At 41.6% G+C, this 18723-nt stretch overlaps 1 protein-coding gene across 1 annotated transcript in view; it reads left to right on the top strand.

The window, feature by feature from the left end:
* The first annotated feature begins 2038 nt into the window (after nt 1–2038).
* The window catches only part of LOC114024379 (disintegrin and metalloproteinase domain-containing protein 8-like), a 37489-nt gene continuing 20804 nt past the window's right edge, over nt 2039–18723 (top strand). Inside the window, exons 1-3 of the mRNA XM_027837379.1 lie at nt 2039–2611; nt 2663–4193; nt 5744–5882. Of these exons, the coding sequence (XP_027693180.1) occupies nt 2039–2611; nt 2663–4193; nt 5744–5882 (2243 nt within the window). The remainder of the gene's footprint in view (nt 2612–2662; nt 4194–5743; nt 5883–18723) is intronic.

The raw sequence follows: 18723 nt of genomic DNA, 5'->3' as shown, positions 1-18723 counted from the left end.
TCTTGATGGGACAAAGTGTGAGGGGAAGGCAGTAAGGGGAAATCTATGTCAGCATACCAGGTAGGAGAGCAAGGGGATATCCATACTACATATACCTATTGGATGCCATAGACAAACTTCAACTGAGGTGACTATAGCTGAACAATTTGCATATTTCAGTAATTCAAAAAACTTAAATGAGCAGAATATGAATATGAATATGAAGTTAGCTAGAAGAAGGAGGTATAAAGTTAGGAGGTTGATGAGAGTATACAATGCTAGGAAGTCAGTGAAGAAGGAAGTCAGTGAAGTACCACGTTAGTCAATAAAAATTTATTAAGCATATGCAAGTCACTGTGCTAAGCTCTGGGGGAAATAAAGGCAAAAGAGTTCCTTCTCTGAGTGATCTTAGAATATGATGGGGCAGATAACATGCAAACCACTATTTACAAATAAGCTATATATGAGATAAATTGGGGGTATCAATACTGGAAAGGCACTGGAACAGGACTGGAAAAGTAGGCTGGAATTAAAAGGGCCTTAAATGCCAGCCAGGCTGAGGTATTTGTATTTTATCTTAGAAGCAATAGAGAGCCACCACTAGGGCTTTTCGAGCAGAGAAGTGACATGGTCAGAAGCATGATTTAGGAAGATCCCTCTGGCAGCTATGGGGGGGATGAATTGGAGAGAGACTTAAAGATGCAGAGAAATCAACTACAAGGCTATTGAGCTAATCCAAGAAATTTACAAGGGTTCTGGCTGTGGGAGTGGAGAGAAAAGGACAGATGTGAGAGATGTTGTAAAGATAGAAATGACAATATGACAATGGGTGATTGCTTGGAGATGGGCTTTGAATGGCAGCCTGGAATAATGGGAGTATCCCTGACAGATATAAGGAAGAAGGAAAGGTGGCTTGGAGGTGGGGGATAATCAGTTATATGTAGGAGAGCCCTCAGGACTTAAAGGAAAATGGATTTATCAAATTTCTGGGTAGGACCTTGTGGCAACAGAAATGGGGCACCCCTCAAGTTGACTCTTGCTTCAAGTTAGTATGTTTTTTTGTGGGGAGTTTGAATTTAATAACTTGATCATATCATATTAAAGTTTACAGAGAGCTTGCCTCAAAAGAGTCTGTAAATGATGGATAGTACAAAGATTTCTACTCCCACTTTACATAATGATCCTCAGAGACACAGAGTGACATGCCTAAGATCCCATAGCTAAGAAAATCATAGAATCAAGATTTGAACTCTGGGCTTCCAACATCAAAATTAGAGCTCTTTCCACTCTGCCACACTGCCTGTCAGGGTGGTATAATCCAAGGGGGCTAGATTTGGCATCAGAAAGCCTTTGTTCCACCCCTTGCCCTACACAACCTTAAGCAAATCATGAATTTAGCTGTAGGGTTCAGACTTAATAGCATCCAAAACTCCTTCCAGCTCTAAATCTAAGACCCTCTGATTCTATGATCACATATGCCTCTGACACAAGAGTTTTGCTGAAGAAGAAAATGTGGAAAAAAGCAAAATTCTTCTAATCATTCTCTCCATGAGCAAGTTAAGCAAATGCTCATCAATGCAAGAGGTCAAAGGATACCTGACAGAAAGCCAAACAAAGATACCTGTAGGAAAACAGTGACAATTCTTGAGTAAAACTTAACAGATCTTAATAATTTTATCTATTCGATCCAACAAATATTTACTGAGACCCCTACTATGTGCACCAGACAAAACAAAACAAAACCTCAAAACCTGAGGAAATCGAAATGAATTGAGCACCAACTGGACTAGAGAAGGAGGACATGGAAGCTGGTGTCCCTTCCATGCTATTATTAAGTAAATTTATTTTGTATTAAGAGTTGAATGGACTATAATTGTCTCAATTTGTTCTAATCCTGGAATACCTCACAAGGTTGCTGGGAGAAGAGCTCTTTGTGAGGTCAGTGTGATTCTCATACATAAGTGGGAGGAGGGAGGAATAGGAGGGTCTGGAGGAGGAGGCAGAGGGGTCAGGAGAAAAGCACAGCCCAGGGAGCTACAGCAAGGCATAACTCGGCATAATGAGGCACAGCACGTTCTGCCTGGCCACATCTCCACCCCTATCGGTGTTGGGCAGTGCTAGTCCCCAGGAAGATGGCAGACACCTTCCACTCCACATGATGCTCCCCTGTCATCCTGGCTTCTGTTTCTGTTTCCTCCTCTTCTGCCTGAGGAGCTCTTTTGGAGAGAACCAGGACTTCTCAGAGCCACAAGTTCTACTGATAGGCTCACTTCCCCACGTACAACAGTATGAAGTGGTTGAACCTCTCCAGTTACCCATTTTAGGGATTCTGAGAGAACTTTCTTCAGATGCAGCTGTGCATCCTGAGATTGTCCGCTACCACCTAGGCCTGAGAGACCATAACTTTACCCTTCACCTCCTTAGAAACAGGTACCTAGTGGGGTCAGACTACACAGAAACCTACACTTTGGCTAATGGCACAGAGGTGACTGAGCGGCCAAAGGAAGAGAAGCATTGCTTCTATCAGGGTCATGTGGAGGGGCACCATAATTCCTCTGCCAGCATCAGCACCTGTGATGGCATCCGGGGCTTTTTCCAGATTGGGTCTACCATCCATCTGATCGAGCCACTAGTTCAGGGTAGATATGGCAGTAACCAGGAGAGACAAGGCAATGCCCAGGAGAGATATAGTAATGCCCAGGGAAAACACGCAGTCTATAGGGAAAGGCATTTCAAGAAGAAACTGAGCCTCTGTGGTGTCCCCAGGGCCACCCTACGTAGAGAACTAGAGACAAAGATGGCTACAGTCAACATGCCCCTGAGCTGGGTGCCTGGATCCATCCCAAAAGACACTCACTATGTAGAGCTCTATGTGGTGGTGGAGCACACAGAGTTCAAGAAATACGGGAACCTTTGGAATATACGCAATAGGGTGAAAGAGGTCGTGAATCAGATAGATAGATTTTATCAGCTGCTCAATTTCCGTGTGGTTCTAATTGGTCTGGAAATATGGGACAAAGGTAACAAGGCTGCAATCACCAAAGACATACAGTCTTCCCTGAACAACTTCCTGAAATGGAGAGAATATGATCTAATCATGAAGAAGAAGCATGATAATGCCCAGCTGATCACAGCATTGGATTTTGGAAGAGGTGTGGGACTAGCCAGATTGGGTTCCATGTGCACATTAGGTTCTGGGGGTGTGAACCAGGACTATGACTCACATCCATTTGGACTAGCAACCTCCATAGCTCATGAAATGGGACACAACCTTGGCATGGACCATGACGAAAATATCAAGGGCTGCCGGTGTGAGGTCAGCAAGATGCAAGGTGGGTGTGTCATGCAATCCATGGGGGTTGATAATGCCTACCCCAAGCAGTTCAGCAGCTGCAGCAAGGATAATCTGCAGAAGTTTCTTAGGGGGACTATCTTCCAGGCTAACTGCTTGACCAACTTCCCAGACCTGGAGCAGAATAAGGGAGAGCCTGTGTGTGGGAACAAGTTTGTGGAACGAGGGGAGGAGTGTGATTGTGGCCTTCCATGGGAGTGTTTGAATCTGTGCTGTAACCCTGTGAACTGCAGGCTGGCCCCAGGAGCTGATTGTGTCGAAGGGGAATGCTGCCAGCAGTGTCATTTCACCGAAGCCGGAGAGCTCTGTCGGGATGCTCAGGATGTCTGTGACCTGGCTGAGTACTGCAATGGCCGACAGGCTAAATGTCCAGAAAATGTGTACAAAGAGAACGGCACACCATGCTGGGAGGGCTACTGTTACAATGGGGCCTGCCCCACTTATAAGCAGCAGTGCGAGGCACTCTGGGGCACAGGATCACGAGTGTCTGATGACAAGTGCTTCTGGTTTGGGCTTCCTAGAGGATGCACACTAGCTGATTATCCTGCCAAAAGGGGCTTCAACAAGTGTGGGGACCTGTACTGCTCCAGGGCTAGCACAAGTCCCCCCTCCAGGGCTCTGTGCACCTTCATTTTGGGAGGTAAAAGGTGTGACCTTGCTGTAACACAGATCAAAAGCCATAATCCTTTCAAGATTGTGGCCACTGGCACAAAGTGTGGTGAGCAGATGGTGTGCTACCATAAACGCTGTCAGGGCCTCAGTGTCTATGGCTCTGAGGACTGTTCCAGTCAGTGCCATAATCATGGGGTCTGTAATCACAAGAGAGAATGCCACTGTGAACCAGGCTGGGCTCCTCCGTACTGTCAATCACAGCAATTTGGGTTCAAAACAGAAATATTAAGCCCTGGGTGATTAATGTGGAGGAGAGTTTTGGAATATTCCAAAAAAAGTAAAAGATGAACAAATAATTGGTTGCAACAAGTGGATTAGGTGCTTTTCATTGTTCTGCCTGGGGACAGAGAATGAAATTTCTTCATGGTCCCTAAGGGTAGTAATGGATAGCCTGCCCCCATGCTTGGTAAGAATGTGAAGCTATCTAGAAGACAATCTCAGAGCCCTGATTCTCCACGTAGGACCTGTCTTTCTGTCATTGAAGTCCTTGGGGCATATGCCCAACAGTATGATACTGGTTCAAAGGATCTGGGTTCTATAAGTGACCTTTCTTATATAGTAACAAATTATTTTCCAGAATAGTTGGAACAATTCACAACTCTACTAAGAGGGAATTAGTGTGCCTGTCTTCCCATAGCCTCTCCAAAATTAACTACTTCTATTTTTCATCATTTTTGCCAATTTGATGGGTATTGGTTGAAACCTCAGATTATATTAATGTCCATTTCTCTTATTATTAATTATTTAGAATTTTTTTTTCATATGATTATTGATCATTTGTCCATCTTTGGCAAAACCATATCCATTTTCTTCTCAAAAATATTTAAATACTATTTCACTGTTTTCACAAATATACAAAAATTTTATTTTACTTCTATTTTATTATAGGAAACAGACCCAGATAAGTTAAATGACTTTGCCATAGTCTCTTAGGGAGGGGAGTTGAGGCAGTTCAAAGCCTTCTCTACCTCTCTATAAAAGCTAAAAAAAAATTAAAACTCCTTCCATAAGAACCAAAAGGGTAGGAAAGAGGCACCAGGGAAGGGTCTGAAAGGATTCCAGGGGGATTGCTAGGGCTAGAGAATGTCTTTAATAGCATGGTCCCATCCATGGGCAATGCGGAATTGTAACAGGAGAGGGGGGATGTCATAGGGCTCAGTCCTTGTTAGCCTAGGGCCACATTTTTCTGGAAAATGTTCATTTTGCCTACTCCACAGGGGCCAGGAGCAGGAGGGGAAGGAAAGAAAAGACAGGGGGAGGAGGTATCAGTCTTGGGGGCAGATTCACTGTTGACATTTCAGGTGCAGGGAAGGTGGTCCGATTGGGTGAAGTCTTAGGAATACAAGTAGCATGGGTAGGCCATCTGCCTCTAGTCATGTTATTTTAAGTCAACTCATTTAAGCCAGTGAAAGTCCATGGCACTTGAACTAGGTATAGGAGTAGGGCTTCTCTCCTATGTGGGTCCTACAGTGGGCCTTGAGGTTGGAACATTTTTTTTTTTGCTTTTTGGTGAGGCAGTTGGGGTTAAGTGACTTGCCAAGGGTAACATGGTTAGTAAGTGTTAAGTTTCTGAGACCGGATTTGAACTCAGGTCCTCCTAACTCCAGGGCCAGTTCTCTATCCACTACACCACCTAGCTGCCCTGAGGTTGGAACTCTTGCTGTATGACTTCCTTCAGCTGGAACCTCTCTCAAGTCTGCCTGTGGTCCAGCAATTACACCTCTGTCCCTTGTCCAACAGTCAAACCAGTCTGGACCGTGCTCTCACTTCAGCCTACCAGAATATATCCTAGTACTGGCAGTCCCTGTGAAAACAGTGTCTCCAAGGTTCTAAGAATTGTACCCCAGCAGATGCATTCTCTCCAAGAAAAGGTGTCCAGGTGAGCAAGAGAAAATCAATTAAATAGAAGTCATTACAAATGATAGTTCAGCTGGTCAGCTAAGAGTGCTTGCAAGTCTAAACTAAGGGCTAACCTTTTCCCTAAAAGTGAGCAGGGATAGTGCCTCTTTTATCTTGAATTTCACACCTCTGATATTTTGAGGTGTGGCAGAGAAATATAATTCCATTCTTGGAGACAGAAAAAAGAGTGCTTAGCCTCCATGAGTGCCTGCCTCTCTCTCTCTCTCTCTCCCCAGACAGACTGAGGTCAGTGTCCATACAGTTCTTGCTTCTCCTTTCCTTGGCAGAGGCGGCCCAGGCCTCAGATCTTATCTATTCATGTTACTGATGAGAGAACCTATGTGAACAGTTGTGCTTAATAAGTTGCATTACTGTTAACAGTTATTTTTTTTTAACCTATAAATTCATGGTTTGAGAATGGAAGAGGGAAAGCTAGCTCATGGGAGAAAAAATGTCTCTGGTTTACTCTGCAGTTTAGGTCAAGTTGATTAGAGAAAGGGTTCTGTAATTTTGGTAATTTCTGAAAAAGCCTACTAGGTGATCCTTGGACCTAAAGAGAACGAATAAAGAGATGAGCCAGTTAGCAAATAATTCTGGGTGTTGGTGTGGTTGTCCCTGACTGTACCCGAGAGGCACTATTTGCACTTTTGCTCATACCGTTTTACTTCTCCAGTACTGCGCTAGAATTTGGAATTGCTCTCAGCGTAATTTCCAAGAGAAATCTCCCTCCCCAGGAAATCTCCCTTCTCTGGTTGGAAGGCTGCCTTAGAAATATTCTTTCTTCTACACAGGAAGCCCATGAAAGCAAATATATACAGGGCATCTCAAAAGTCTTGGTGCAGTTTCCATCTTTAATAGCTTAAAAGTGCACTAAAACTTTTGGAACACCCTGTATTTGCTTCTGCAGTACACTTCTACAGGAATTCTATCATTGCTCCAACCACCAACATCTCTTTGACTAGGGAAAATCCTTTACCAGGTCTCTTGTCTCTGATCTGTGTTCAGAAAGCATGTAACTCTGTTTGTGACCCGGGGCCACTATTACAGTATATTCACAGGAGTGTACATATACAGGTGACTATATACACACAGGTGCATCCATGCCAAGAAACAGGTACACTTGGCTGTCAAAACTGAATGGAGGCAAGGCAAAGCAATGAACATTTATTTATCTCCTATTAGTGCCAGACCGGGGTGAAGAACCTGTGGCCTCGGCCACATGTGGCTTTCTAGGTCCTCGGGTGCAACCTTTTGACTGAATCCAAGTTTTACAGAACAAATCCTTCCTCTCATGCTAGACACTGCTAAGGGCTAGGGACACAAATAGAAACAAAAAGAAAGTTCCTGTTCTCAAGGAGCTTATATTCTAATGTGAAAAGTCAATACAAAAAAGGGAGCTGAAGATCAGAAAAGGGGTGGGATTGAGGGAGAGAAATTACCCCTCTATGGGACATGGTGAAATTCAGTGTCTGAAGCATAGTCCAGAGGGGAATAAAGGTTTACAGCCTGGGCCCATCTCCAAAATGGAGGCCCCTTCAAGGAACTCAGACAATGGGAGAAGGGGAGAAGGGTGGCAAAGGGATGTGAAAGGATGAGAAAGCTATAGGAGAAGGTAGATGTTCCAGGGTAAGAAGGCCACTGGAAAAGATGGATATTCTAAGGTAAGGAGGTCCCAGGTGCTATGGGAGGTTCCGTGGTGACACTACAGTCGAAGCATGGTATGATTGGGAACAGTCTCTTGTGTCTCTTTCATAGGAAGCACAGGATGCCCCCTCTCCCTACTATCATTTGACGTAGTTCTTTAAAGGCTATCGTGAGCATTAGGATAAGAAAAAAAATTAAAGTCTTTTATGAGGCTCACAGAGGGGTGGATCCTCCATATTAGAATCCTTCCTCCCTGGTGTCCCAGTTAATAGTTGCAATAATTCCAGTCCTCGAAAACCAAACAAAAGCCACTCCCTCTAATGTTAACAAGGTAACAATCGATATGTTCATGCTCTATAGCAATAATCTCCAAACTTTTTAAATAATGCACTCTTCTCAGTGAGAAGACTCAGTGAGAAAACACTCTCTCAATATATTTACTGTATAGCTACTTATTTTTGTTATGTAATGTATTCATTTATTAATAGTTATATATGTTAGAAATCTTAAAAAATAGAAATTTAAGAGAATGAGCTAAAGATGAAATAATATTTGTTCCTAGAACCAAAAAGGAGTCACTTGAGTTTACTGAGTAAAAGAGAGACATAGTAAGTAACCTTCATTTTAGGAAAATCACTTTGGTAGTTGTATGGAAGAAAATTGGAGAGGGAGACACTTAGACAGGGGCATCGACTAGAAAGATATTGCAATAGGCCAGGCAAGCAGTGATAAAGACCTGAACGAGGGTGGTACTTGATGTGTGACAGAGAGAAGGAGACAGATATAAGAAATAATTTGGAGGCAAAGGCAAGACTTGGCACCTGAGTGGGTAGGGGGAGTGAATGAGAACGAGGAGTTGAAGATTCCACCAAGGTTGGCAACTTTAACAGGGTTGTACTCCTAGCTCATAACAGGATAGTTCACACAGTGGAGGAAGGGGGCAGGATAAAAGAGTGAGGGGCAATTAGGGTAGGTGTGTTTGTATTGGACACAAAATTGGCTATCACTGAGAAGGTAGGATATGACCCATATTCCCCCCTTCTGATTAGTTGATCACAATCCCTTGGAATTGGACCACAGCTACCACTTTAGAAAGGACATTTTATAAGGGGAGAGTTATACTCATAAAATTGATTGGAAAGAACTCCCTTGATCATCACCCCAGTTATGTTTAGTAATGAGTGGCACATAGTAGGTGCTTATTAAGTACTTAATACTTACTTATTAAGTAAGTGCTTATTGATTCAAAATCCTTAGTCTGACATTTAAAGCTTTCCACAATCTGGATCCCACCTACCCTTCCAATCAAACAGATCTACAATTTGACATAAGCAACCCTCTACCTCTCAAGTCAGTTCTTTTGCACAGGTGAGTACCATCCTATCTGAAATGCACTCTCTCTATAACTTTACCTCCTAGAATCCCTAGCTTCCTTCAAAACACACTTCTGGTGCTACCTCCTATATAAGGCTTTCCCTGAGTTCAAATCAATCCCAGAACACTTACTAGCTGTGTGACTCTGGGCAAATTACTTAAATGCTATCTGTCTCAGTTTCTTCTATTGTAAAATAGGGATAATATCAGCACTTACCTTCCAGGGTGGTTGTGAGGATCAAGTGAAATAAAATTTGTAAAGTGTTTAGCATAGTGACTGGCATATAGTAGGCACTTAATAAATGTTGTCTTCCTGATACCCCTAGTTAACGTTCTTTCCTTCTTGAATTTACTCTGTATTCCTTTGTATATATTTTGTGTTTACTTATTACACACATGTAGAAGAATGCAACGTTTATCTCCAGTCCAGAAATAATTTTTGAGTTACAGACCTGAATCTTCAACTCTAAGAACATACAAGAATGAATGAACTCTTTAGCTGGGAGAAACTCGAGCTCCCAGATCAAAACAGAAGAAAGAGCCTGATCTTACCCAAGGAGATCTATTCCAAGCATCTAACAAGGCAAGCTGGAAATCAGGGACATGTACAGGAACTGACTTTTCTTTTAGGCCTGCAGCTTCTCTTTCAATGAGTGTCTCACCTGAAGAATTTCTAGAACTACCCAGGTCTCTCCCAGAAAAAAAGTTATACACCCAGCTCCACAAATCCATCAGGAACCCAGTGTAGGGATCAGCATCCTTTCATTTCAGGCAAAACATCTCTGACTAAGCTGGAAGGGAAGTATTCATTAAGCCCTTACTATGAGCCACCTAGGTTTGGAGTCAGGAAGACCTGAGTTCAAATCCTCTTTCAGGAAGCCTTCCCTGATTCTTCTTCTCCTTCTTTGTGTTTTATTTGGTAACTCTCTAATACACAAATTACATGAAGATTTGTCAATGTTGGGATCTCCCTCTAAAGTCTATGATTTGGTAGGTAAATCCTAGGGAGTTTCCTGAGGTTCACTGAAGTTAAGTGACAATCATGGAGCTAGTAAGTGACAGAAAAAGGAATTGAACCAAGTTCTTCCTATACCCCTACCTAATACACTTTATTTTATAATACTTTTTTAGTTCTCTATGGTTGGTGCCTTATCCCTCTTTAAACTTCTTGAGCTTAGGGCTATGTTTTATCTAACCTTTGCTTTTTTTTTTTTTTTTTTCTTTTTGGTGAAGCAATTGGGGTTAAGTGACTTGCCTAGGGTCACACAGCTAGTAAGCGTCAATTATCTGAGATCGGATTTGAACTCAGGTCCTCCTGACTCCAAGGCCTGAACTCTATCCATTGCACCACCTAGCTGCCCCAACCTTTGCATTTTCCCCATTGCTTAGTGGTTTGCTATGCGTATTTTATTAGCTGACTTTTTTTTCATCATTTAGTCAACAAGGATTTATTAAGTGCTTACTCTGTGCTAGACACTGTGCTAAGTCCTAAGGATTTAAAGAAAGGCAAAAACACAGTCCCTGTGCTCAAGGAACTCATTCAAATGAGGGAAACAACATGCAAGCAGCCATGTACATAAAAGATACATGCAATATAAATGAAAGGGAATCTCAGAGAGAAGGCATTAGCAGTGAGAGGAGGAGGCAGGAATAGACCATGAAAGATCTCTTGATGAAGGTCAGATTTGAGCTGAGTTTTGAAGGAAGCCAGAAGACAGAGGTGAGGAGGGAGAGCATTTCAGGCATGGGGGATATCCATTAAAAAGGCATGCAGTCATGGAGTCAGAAGATGAACTATCTGTCAAGTATGAAGAATGTCAGGGAGGCCAGTGTTGCTAGAACCTGGAGTACATAGAGGGAAGTAAAGTATCAAGACTGGAAACACAGGAAGGGGTCAAGATAGAAAAGGTTTTAAAAGCCAAACTCTGATTTTCATATTCAGTACTGGAGATAATAGGGAGACAATGGAGTTTATTGAGTAGGGCAATGACATGGTCAGACCTGCTCCTTAGGAAGATCAGTTTGGTAGCTGAATGGAAGATGGATTGGAATGGGGGAAGACTTGAGGCAGAAAGACCAAGCAGAAGACTACTACAATAATCCAAGGATGAGGACCTGAACCAGGGTGGGAACTGTGTGAGTGGAGAGAAGGGGACATATATGAGCGATATTGTGAAGGCAGAAACAACAACACTTGGCAACAGATTGGATATGTGGGGTGAATGCAAATGAGGGGTCTGGAATGACACCAAGGTTGTGAGATTATGAGGCTGGGAGGATGGTGGTGTCCTTGAAAGTAATAGAGAAGTTGGGAAGAGGGGAGAGGTAGCGTGTGGGAGATAAGGAGATGATGAGTTTTGTTTGGGATGTGTTGAGTGTGAGATGTCTGTGAGGCATTTAGAGATGCAAGGCTGAAGATCAGGAGAGAGACTAAAGCTGGATAGATATGAGAATCATCTGAAGAGAGATGATAATTGAACTCATGGGAACTGATGAGATCACCAAGGAAAACTGTATAGATGGAGAAAGAGAAGAGGATCCAGGACAGATCATTGGGGGAGACCCATGGTTAATGGACATGACCTGGAGATGGAGGAGTGGTAAGACAGGTAGGAGGAGAACCAGCAGAGAACAGTGCCACAAAACCTAAAGGGGAGAGAGAAAGAGACATAGAGAGAGAGAGACAGACAGAGAGAGAAAGACAGAGAAAGAGACAGAGATAGGGACAGAGATAGAGACAAGCAGAGACAGAGACAGAGACAAAGACAGAGAAGAGAGAGAGAACATCAAGGAGAAGAGGATGATCAATATTGTCAAAGGCTGCAGGGAGGCCAAGAAGGATGAAGATTGAAAAACCATTAGGTTGGGAAATTAAGAAATTATTAGTAACTTTGAAGAAAACAGTTTCAATTGAATGATGGAGTTGGAAGACAAATGGCAGAGACTTCAGAAGGGAGTGATAGGAGAGGAAATGTAAGCACTGATTGTATATGGCTTTCTCAAAGAATTTAACCACAAAAGGTCACAGAAATATAATGATAGGGAGCAGAAATGTTCAGATCAAGTAAGGGATATTTAAAGATGGGAAGATGGATGTTCTTATAAGCACCAGGGAAGCAAACAGTAGTTAGGGAAAGACTGAAGATTAGAAAGTAGGGACCACAGAGGGCTTAATCTACTGGAGAACATGGGATAGAATGTTTTTGTTTTGTTTTTTTGGGGGATGGACAATGGGGGTTAAGTGACAGCTAGTAAATGTTATTTGTCTGAGGACAGATTTGAACTCAGGTCCTCCTGAATCCAGGGCCGGTGCTCTATCCACTGTGCCACCTAGTTGCCCCCAATAGAATGGGATTACTTGTACATGTAGAGGGGTTTGTTTGGTATTGTGGGCTCTGCTGTAATCTCAGCACCCTCTAAATTCAGGTTCAATGTTGGGATGAAATGAGGCATTCATGAGTCATTGAACAAAAGAGGTTTCTTTTGCCCAAACAGAGCAAGGATCTACAGCAAGGTGACAGTGGCGTTAGCTTCTCCACACTTTGCCTCCCTCATCTCCATCTGGATGCGCCTGGTCAGTGTGTCATCAGGGTTCTGTGACTTGCTTGGTCTCAGGGACCCATCAAGTCTGAGAGGACTAGACCTTTTCTAGGAAGCTGTGTCAGAGAAGTTTTCTTCTGAAAGCTGCTTGTTCACATCTTTTGACTGAAAGCAACTTATAGATCAGGCATTCCAGAGAACACAGTAGAAGGAGCTGGTAGATCTTGAGGGGGACATATCTGAAGTAGAAAGATAAGGTAATGGGGATAAGAGTAAGAAAGTGGGCACTGGGGTTTGGGGAATGGGGATTATACATTGATAGCTAGTGGTTTAGAATCACCGGGATGGGAAGAATAAGATAGGATGGGAGTATTTGAATCACTGAGAAATTCAGACTGAGTATAAGTCTATCCTATTAGAACCTGAGTTCCTTGAGGGTATGGATTGTGTTTTTGTCTTACTTTGTTTCCTTAGCATTTAGCCAGTGCCTCTCATATTGTAAGTGCTTAATAAATGATTCAATGACTGCATGGCCAAAAAGAAGTCCACTGAAGAAAGCAGATGATTAGACTGTTCATGGTCTTCTCTCAAAATTCAATTTCAGATCAAGTGAAGATGTTGAATTCTATGAGACCCAAGAGGCTCTCCTCACAACATACAGAAGCAGGTAATGAAATAGCCTACGGGAGTCCAAGAAGGAGAAAAGAGCCAGCAATAGGGATGGGAGTTGTGGAGTCTCACCCAAGAATAGCCTTCAGACCACTTGGAGAAGGTTCTGGGGTAAAAACAGAGGCCATGAGTGGTTTACCAAGATGGCAGGCTGATTGGCCTAGATGGGGATCTGATATAGAGGGTCCCTGGAAAATCTTAGGGACAGAAAGACCCCAGGCTGGGGTCCTGGATTTGGGGCAGGATAGATTCAGTCCTTGTTATTAGTGGGTTTATACCTTGTTGGGGAAGCAAGACTTTCAAATATTAAATAATTACAGAGCAAGAAATCCTAACTACTAAATTTTATGGTACAATTGGAGATTAGGACATTAGAGTCCTAATTTGTAATGTAGGCAATATGTATAAAATAAGAGTAAGGTGGAATGTTTAGAGATCATTCATAAGAGGTAGCAGCTGAACAAAACTTCAAAGACTGGGCAGGATACAGTATTGTGGAGTTATGAGTTGGTCCAACCATTCTGTAAAATAATTTTGAATTATGTGAAAAAAGACACTAAACTGTTCCTCCTTTTGACCCAGAGATCCCACTACTGAGCAAATACCATAGGAGTAAATATAAAAAAGAAAGGTCCTAGCACCACTATTTCTAGTTTTCTTTTCGGCTAGGCAATGGGGTTACGTGACTTGCCCACAGTCACACAGCTAGTGAGTGTTACGTGTCTAAGGTCGGATTTGAACTCAGGGCCAGTGCTCCATTCACTGCACCACCTAGCTGCCCCTCTAGCAGCACTATTTGTAATAGCCACAAAACTGGATGCAAAAGAGTTGTCCGTCATTTGAGGGATGGCTAAACAAACTTCTTGTTGTTGGTCAGTTGTCTCTGACTTTTCATGACCCCATTTGGGGTTTTCTTGGCAAAGACACTGGAATGGTTTGCCATTTCCTTCTCCAGCTCTTTTTACAGATGAGGAAACTGAGGCAAACAGGGCTCAGTGCCTTGCCCAGGGTCACACACCACCTAGCTGCCCAAAACAAACTTGTTTATGAATCTAAAGGAATGTTATTGTGCCTTAAGACATGACAGATAGGGAGACAGAGCCAAGATGGTGGGGTAGAGAAGCACTCAGCTGACCTCTTTCAAATTCTCTTCCAAACAATTCTAAAATAATGCCTCAACTGGAATTCTGGAGTGGTAGAAACAACAAAAGGTGCAGTGAAACAAATTTCCAGCCCAAGACAACTTAGGAGGTCAGCAGGAAAGATCTATGTCACTGTGGTGTTTGTCAGAACTGCCAAGTACAGACCCTGCCATGGCACCAGTCACAGGCCTTGGAGGTGGCTGCATTGGTGGCAGCAGCAGGTAGGGGATCAGACAATTGGCTGGAAGGAGATTGCAGGGGACCCTTTGCTGGTGCTCGGTTCAGTACCCAGTTGCATTGTCCATATGCAGTTCTGGGTTGCTTCAGTCATTTTCAGTCATGTCTGACTCTTCCATGACCCCATTTGGGGTTTTCTTGGCAAAGACACTGGAGTGCTTTGCCATTTCCTTCTGCAAAGGAAGGAACTAAGGCAAACAGAGTTAAGTGATTTGCCCAGGGTCACACAGCTAGTAAGTGTCTGAGAGACTAGATTTGAACTCAGGAAGGTGAGTCCTCCTGATTCTCAACTCAGTGCTCTGTCCATTGCACCACCTAGCTGCCCCTCTGGGTTGCAGTCCCAGGGCCAAGAGGAGTAATAACACTTGCTGCTTCGGGGGAATAGGAACCTTGGTTGCAGTTCCAGGGCACAGCGGAGCACTTGTGATCATTCACAGGGGAATAGGAACCTTAGTCTCAATTCCAAGACAGAGGGAAGCACTAGCGATTGCAGCTGAAGGAAAGTGGGGGACCCAGTCACAGGGTCAGGAGCAGTCTTAGTGCTAGAGGTTACAGAGGAACAAGGTCCCTTCCTGGGTAAACACCAGAGCACAGACCAGCACAGAGAGCAGTGATCACACCTCTTCTTAGATCATACCACCTTGAAAGCACCAAAAACCTACAGACCCCCACAGAGCTAGCTCTGAAAACAGTAGCAAGAAAGGGCTGAAGCTTAGAACAGTGCCATCTTCACCCTGGGAGCAAAGCCTTTAAAAACAAAAAACTTTAACATGAAATTAAAAGTCAAGAAATAGGCTGGAAAGATAAGCAAACAACAAAGAACCTGACTATAGAAAGTTACTATGGTAACAGGGAAGATCAAGACACAGACACAAAAGAAGACAACGATGTCAAAATAGTTATATGCAAAGCCTCAAAGAAAAATGTCAGTTGGTCACAGGCCCAAAAAAAGATTCGTGGAAGAGTTCAAGAAGGATTTAAAAAATCAAATAAAGAGAGATAGAGGAAAAATTGAGAAGAGAAGTACAAATAATGTAAGAAAATTATGAAAAGAAAACCAATGGCTTGGTAAAGGAGTCTAAGAAAGATACTGAAGAAAATAACTCATTAAGAAACAGAATTGGCCAAATAGTAAAAGAGGCACAAAAATCCACTGAAGGGAAGAATGCCTTGAAAAGCAGAATAGGGCAAATAAAAAAAGAGGTAAAAAGCTCACTGAAGAAAATTGGAATGGGCAAGTGGAAGCTAATGACTCCATGAGACACTAAGAAACAAATCAAGTCTTGGGGAGGGTGTCAGGGAGGGAAGGGGATAAAAATTTAAAACTCAAAAGCATATGGAAGTGTTTGTTGAAAACTAAAAATAAATTAACAAAAGAAATAAAAAAATTAAAAAAGGAAACAAATCAAAAGAATGAAAAAAATAGAAGAAAATGTGAAATATCTCATTGAGAAAAACAACTGACTTGGATAGTAGATCGAGAGATAAGAATTGTTAGACTATCTGGAAGCAATGATTAAAAAAAAAAAAGCCTAGACATCATCTTTCAAGAAACTATCAGGGAAACTGCCCTAATATCCTAGGACCAGAGGGTAAAATAGAAATTGAAAGAATCCACTGATCACAGCCTGCAAGAGATTCCAAAAGGAAAACTCTCAGGAATATTATAGCCAAATTCCAGAGCTCCCAGAACAAGGAGAAAATATTGTAAACAGCTAGAAGGAAACAATTCAAATATTGTGGAGTCACAATCAGGATAATGCAAGATTTAGCAGCTTCTAAATTAAAGGATTAGAGAGCTTAGAATATGATAGTCTGGAAGGTAAAAGAGCTAGGATTACAACCAAGAATCACTCAACCCAGCAAAACTCAGTATAATCCTTCGGGGGGAAGGGAGGGGAGAAATGCATATTTAAGGAAATGGAAGATTTTCAAATATTGCTGCTGAAAAGACCAGAACTGAATAGAAAATATGACTTTCAAATACAAGACTCAAGAGAAGCATAAAAAGGTAAACATGAAGGAGAAATTATAAGGGAATCAATAAGGTTAAATTGTTTCCTATATGGGAAGATTATGCATTTAACTCTGAAGAACTGTATCATTATTAGGACAGTTAGACATAGACAGAGGGCACGGGTGTGAGTTGACTATGATGGAATGATTTAAAAAAAAATTAAGGGGTAAGAAAGAGGGATGTACTGGGAGAAGGAGGAAGAAAGAGGAAGAATGGGGAAAATTACCTCAAAAAAGAGTCAAAAGGAAGAGCTTTTACAATGGAGGAGAAGATGTGGGGTGTGGGATGGCAGTGCTTGAACTTTACTCTCATCAGAATTGACTCAAGGAGGGAATAACATATACATTCAGTTGGGTATAGAAATCTATCTTACCCTATAGGGAAGTAAAAGGAGAAAAGGATAACAGAAAAGAAGGGGTTAATAAAATGGAAAGCAAAGATTGAGGAAAGTAGTGGCCAGAAGCAAAACAGACTTTTGAGGAGGGACAGAGTAAAGAGAGAGAGAGAAGGATAAATAGAGAAAAAACAGGATGAAGGGAAATATACCATTAATAATCATAATTGTGAATGTGAATAAGATGAATCCATCCATAAAACAGAAGTGGATGGCAGAGTAGATTAAAAACCAGAATCTACCGATATATTGTTTGCGAGAAACCCATTTGAAACAAAGAAACACATATAGAGTAAAAATATAGGGCTCAAGCAGAATTTTTAAAAAATGGTATATTTTTTCCAATTACACATAAAGACAATTGTTAACATTCTTTTTTTAATGAAATTTTAAGTTCCAATTTTTCTCCCTCTGTCCTTTCCCTCCTCCTTTTCTAAGATGATAAGCAATTTGATATAGGTTTTATACGTACAGTCATATAAAACATATTTACATATTAGTCATATTGTGAAAGAAGAAAGAAGAAAAGAAGAAACAGTTTGCAAAATGAACAAACCATGAAAAAATAAAGTGAACATGGTATACTTCGACCTGCATTCAGACTCCATCAGTTCTTTCTCTGGATATAGATAGCATTTTCTATCATAAATCTTTTGGAATTGTCTTGGATTATTGTATTGCTGAGAAGAGCTAAGTCAATCACAGTTGGTCATCACACAATGTTGCTATTACTGTGTACAATGTTCTCCAGGTTCTGCTCACTTCACTTTGCATCAGCTTATGTATGTCTTTCCAGGTTTTTCTGAAATCTGCCTGTTCATTGTTTCTTATAGCAAAATAATATTCCATTACATTCATATACCACACCTTGTTCAGTCATTCCCCAATTGATGGGCATCCCCTCACTTTCCAATTCTTTGCCATCACAAAAAAGAGATACTACAAATATTTTTGTGCATGTAGGCCCTTTCCCCTTTTTAAATGATCTCTTTTGGTATACCAGTGGTGGTATTGCTGTATCAAAGGGTATGCAGTTTGATTGTCCTTTGGGCACAGTTCCAAATTGTAAAGCAGAATTTATTCAGTTGAGGTAAAAAACAAAAACAAAAAAAACAGGGGTGCCATTCCTTCATGAACCACTTTCCTGTTTTGGGGGTAAGAGAAGAACATTCCATCAACCAGGTCTCCCATACGACTCTCCCTCCAGGGAAGAATAAGTTTTCAAGTTTTCTTTTTCTTTATTTGTTTTTACTTTTCTTTAATAAGTATTTTGTTTTTTTCCCAATTACATATCAAGATAATTTTTAGTATTCATTTTTACAAGATTTTGATTTCCAAATTTTCTCCTTAGGTTATACATGTGCTATCATGTAAAGCATTTCCATAGAGTCAAAGTTGTGAAAGAAGAAACAGATCAAAAGGAAAAAAAATAAACCTGAAAAAGAATAAAGTGAAAAAAATATTCTTTGATCTATATTCAGAGTCCACTAGTTTTTTATCTAGAGGTGAATAGCATTTTTATCTTGGATCATTGTGTTGCTAAGAAGAGCTGAGTCATTCATAGTTGATTATCACACAATGTTGTTGATACTGTATACAATGTTTTCCTGGTTCTGCTCCTTTCCCTTTGCTTCAGTGTGTACAAGTCTTTCCCGGTTTTACAGTTTGGTTGCCCTTTGGGCATAGTTCCAAATTGCTCTCCAGAATGGTTGGATCAAAACTCCACCAACAATGCATTACTGTCCCAATTTTCCCACATCCTCTCCAACATTTATCATTTTCCTTTATTGTCATATTAGCCAAC

Source organism: Vombatus ursinus, unplaced genomic scaffold (assembly GCF_900497805.2).
Source record: "Vombatus ursinus unplaced genomic scaffold, bare-nosed wombat genome assembly UNPS02014821.1, whole genome shotgun sequence".
NCBI classification, from domain to species: Eukaryota; Metazoa; Chordata; class Mammalia; order Diprotodontia; family Vombatidae; genus Vombatus; species Vombatus ursinus.
The sequence above is the reverse complement of the archived record's forward strand: the minus strand, read 5'-3'. Positions and strand labels throughout refer to the sequence as shown.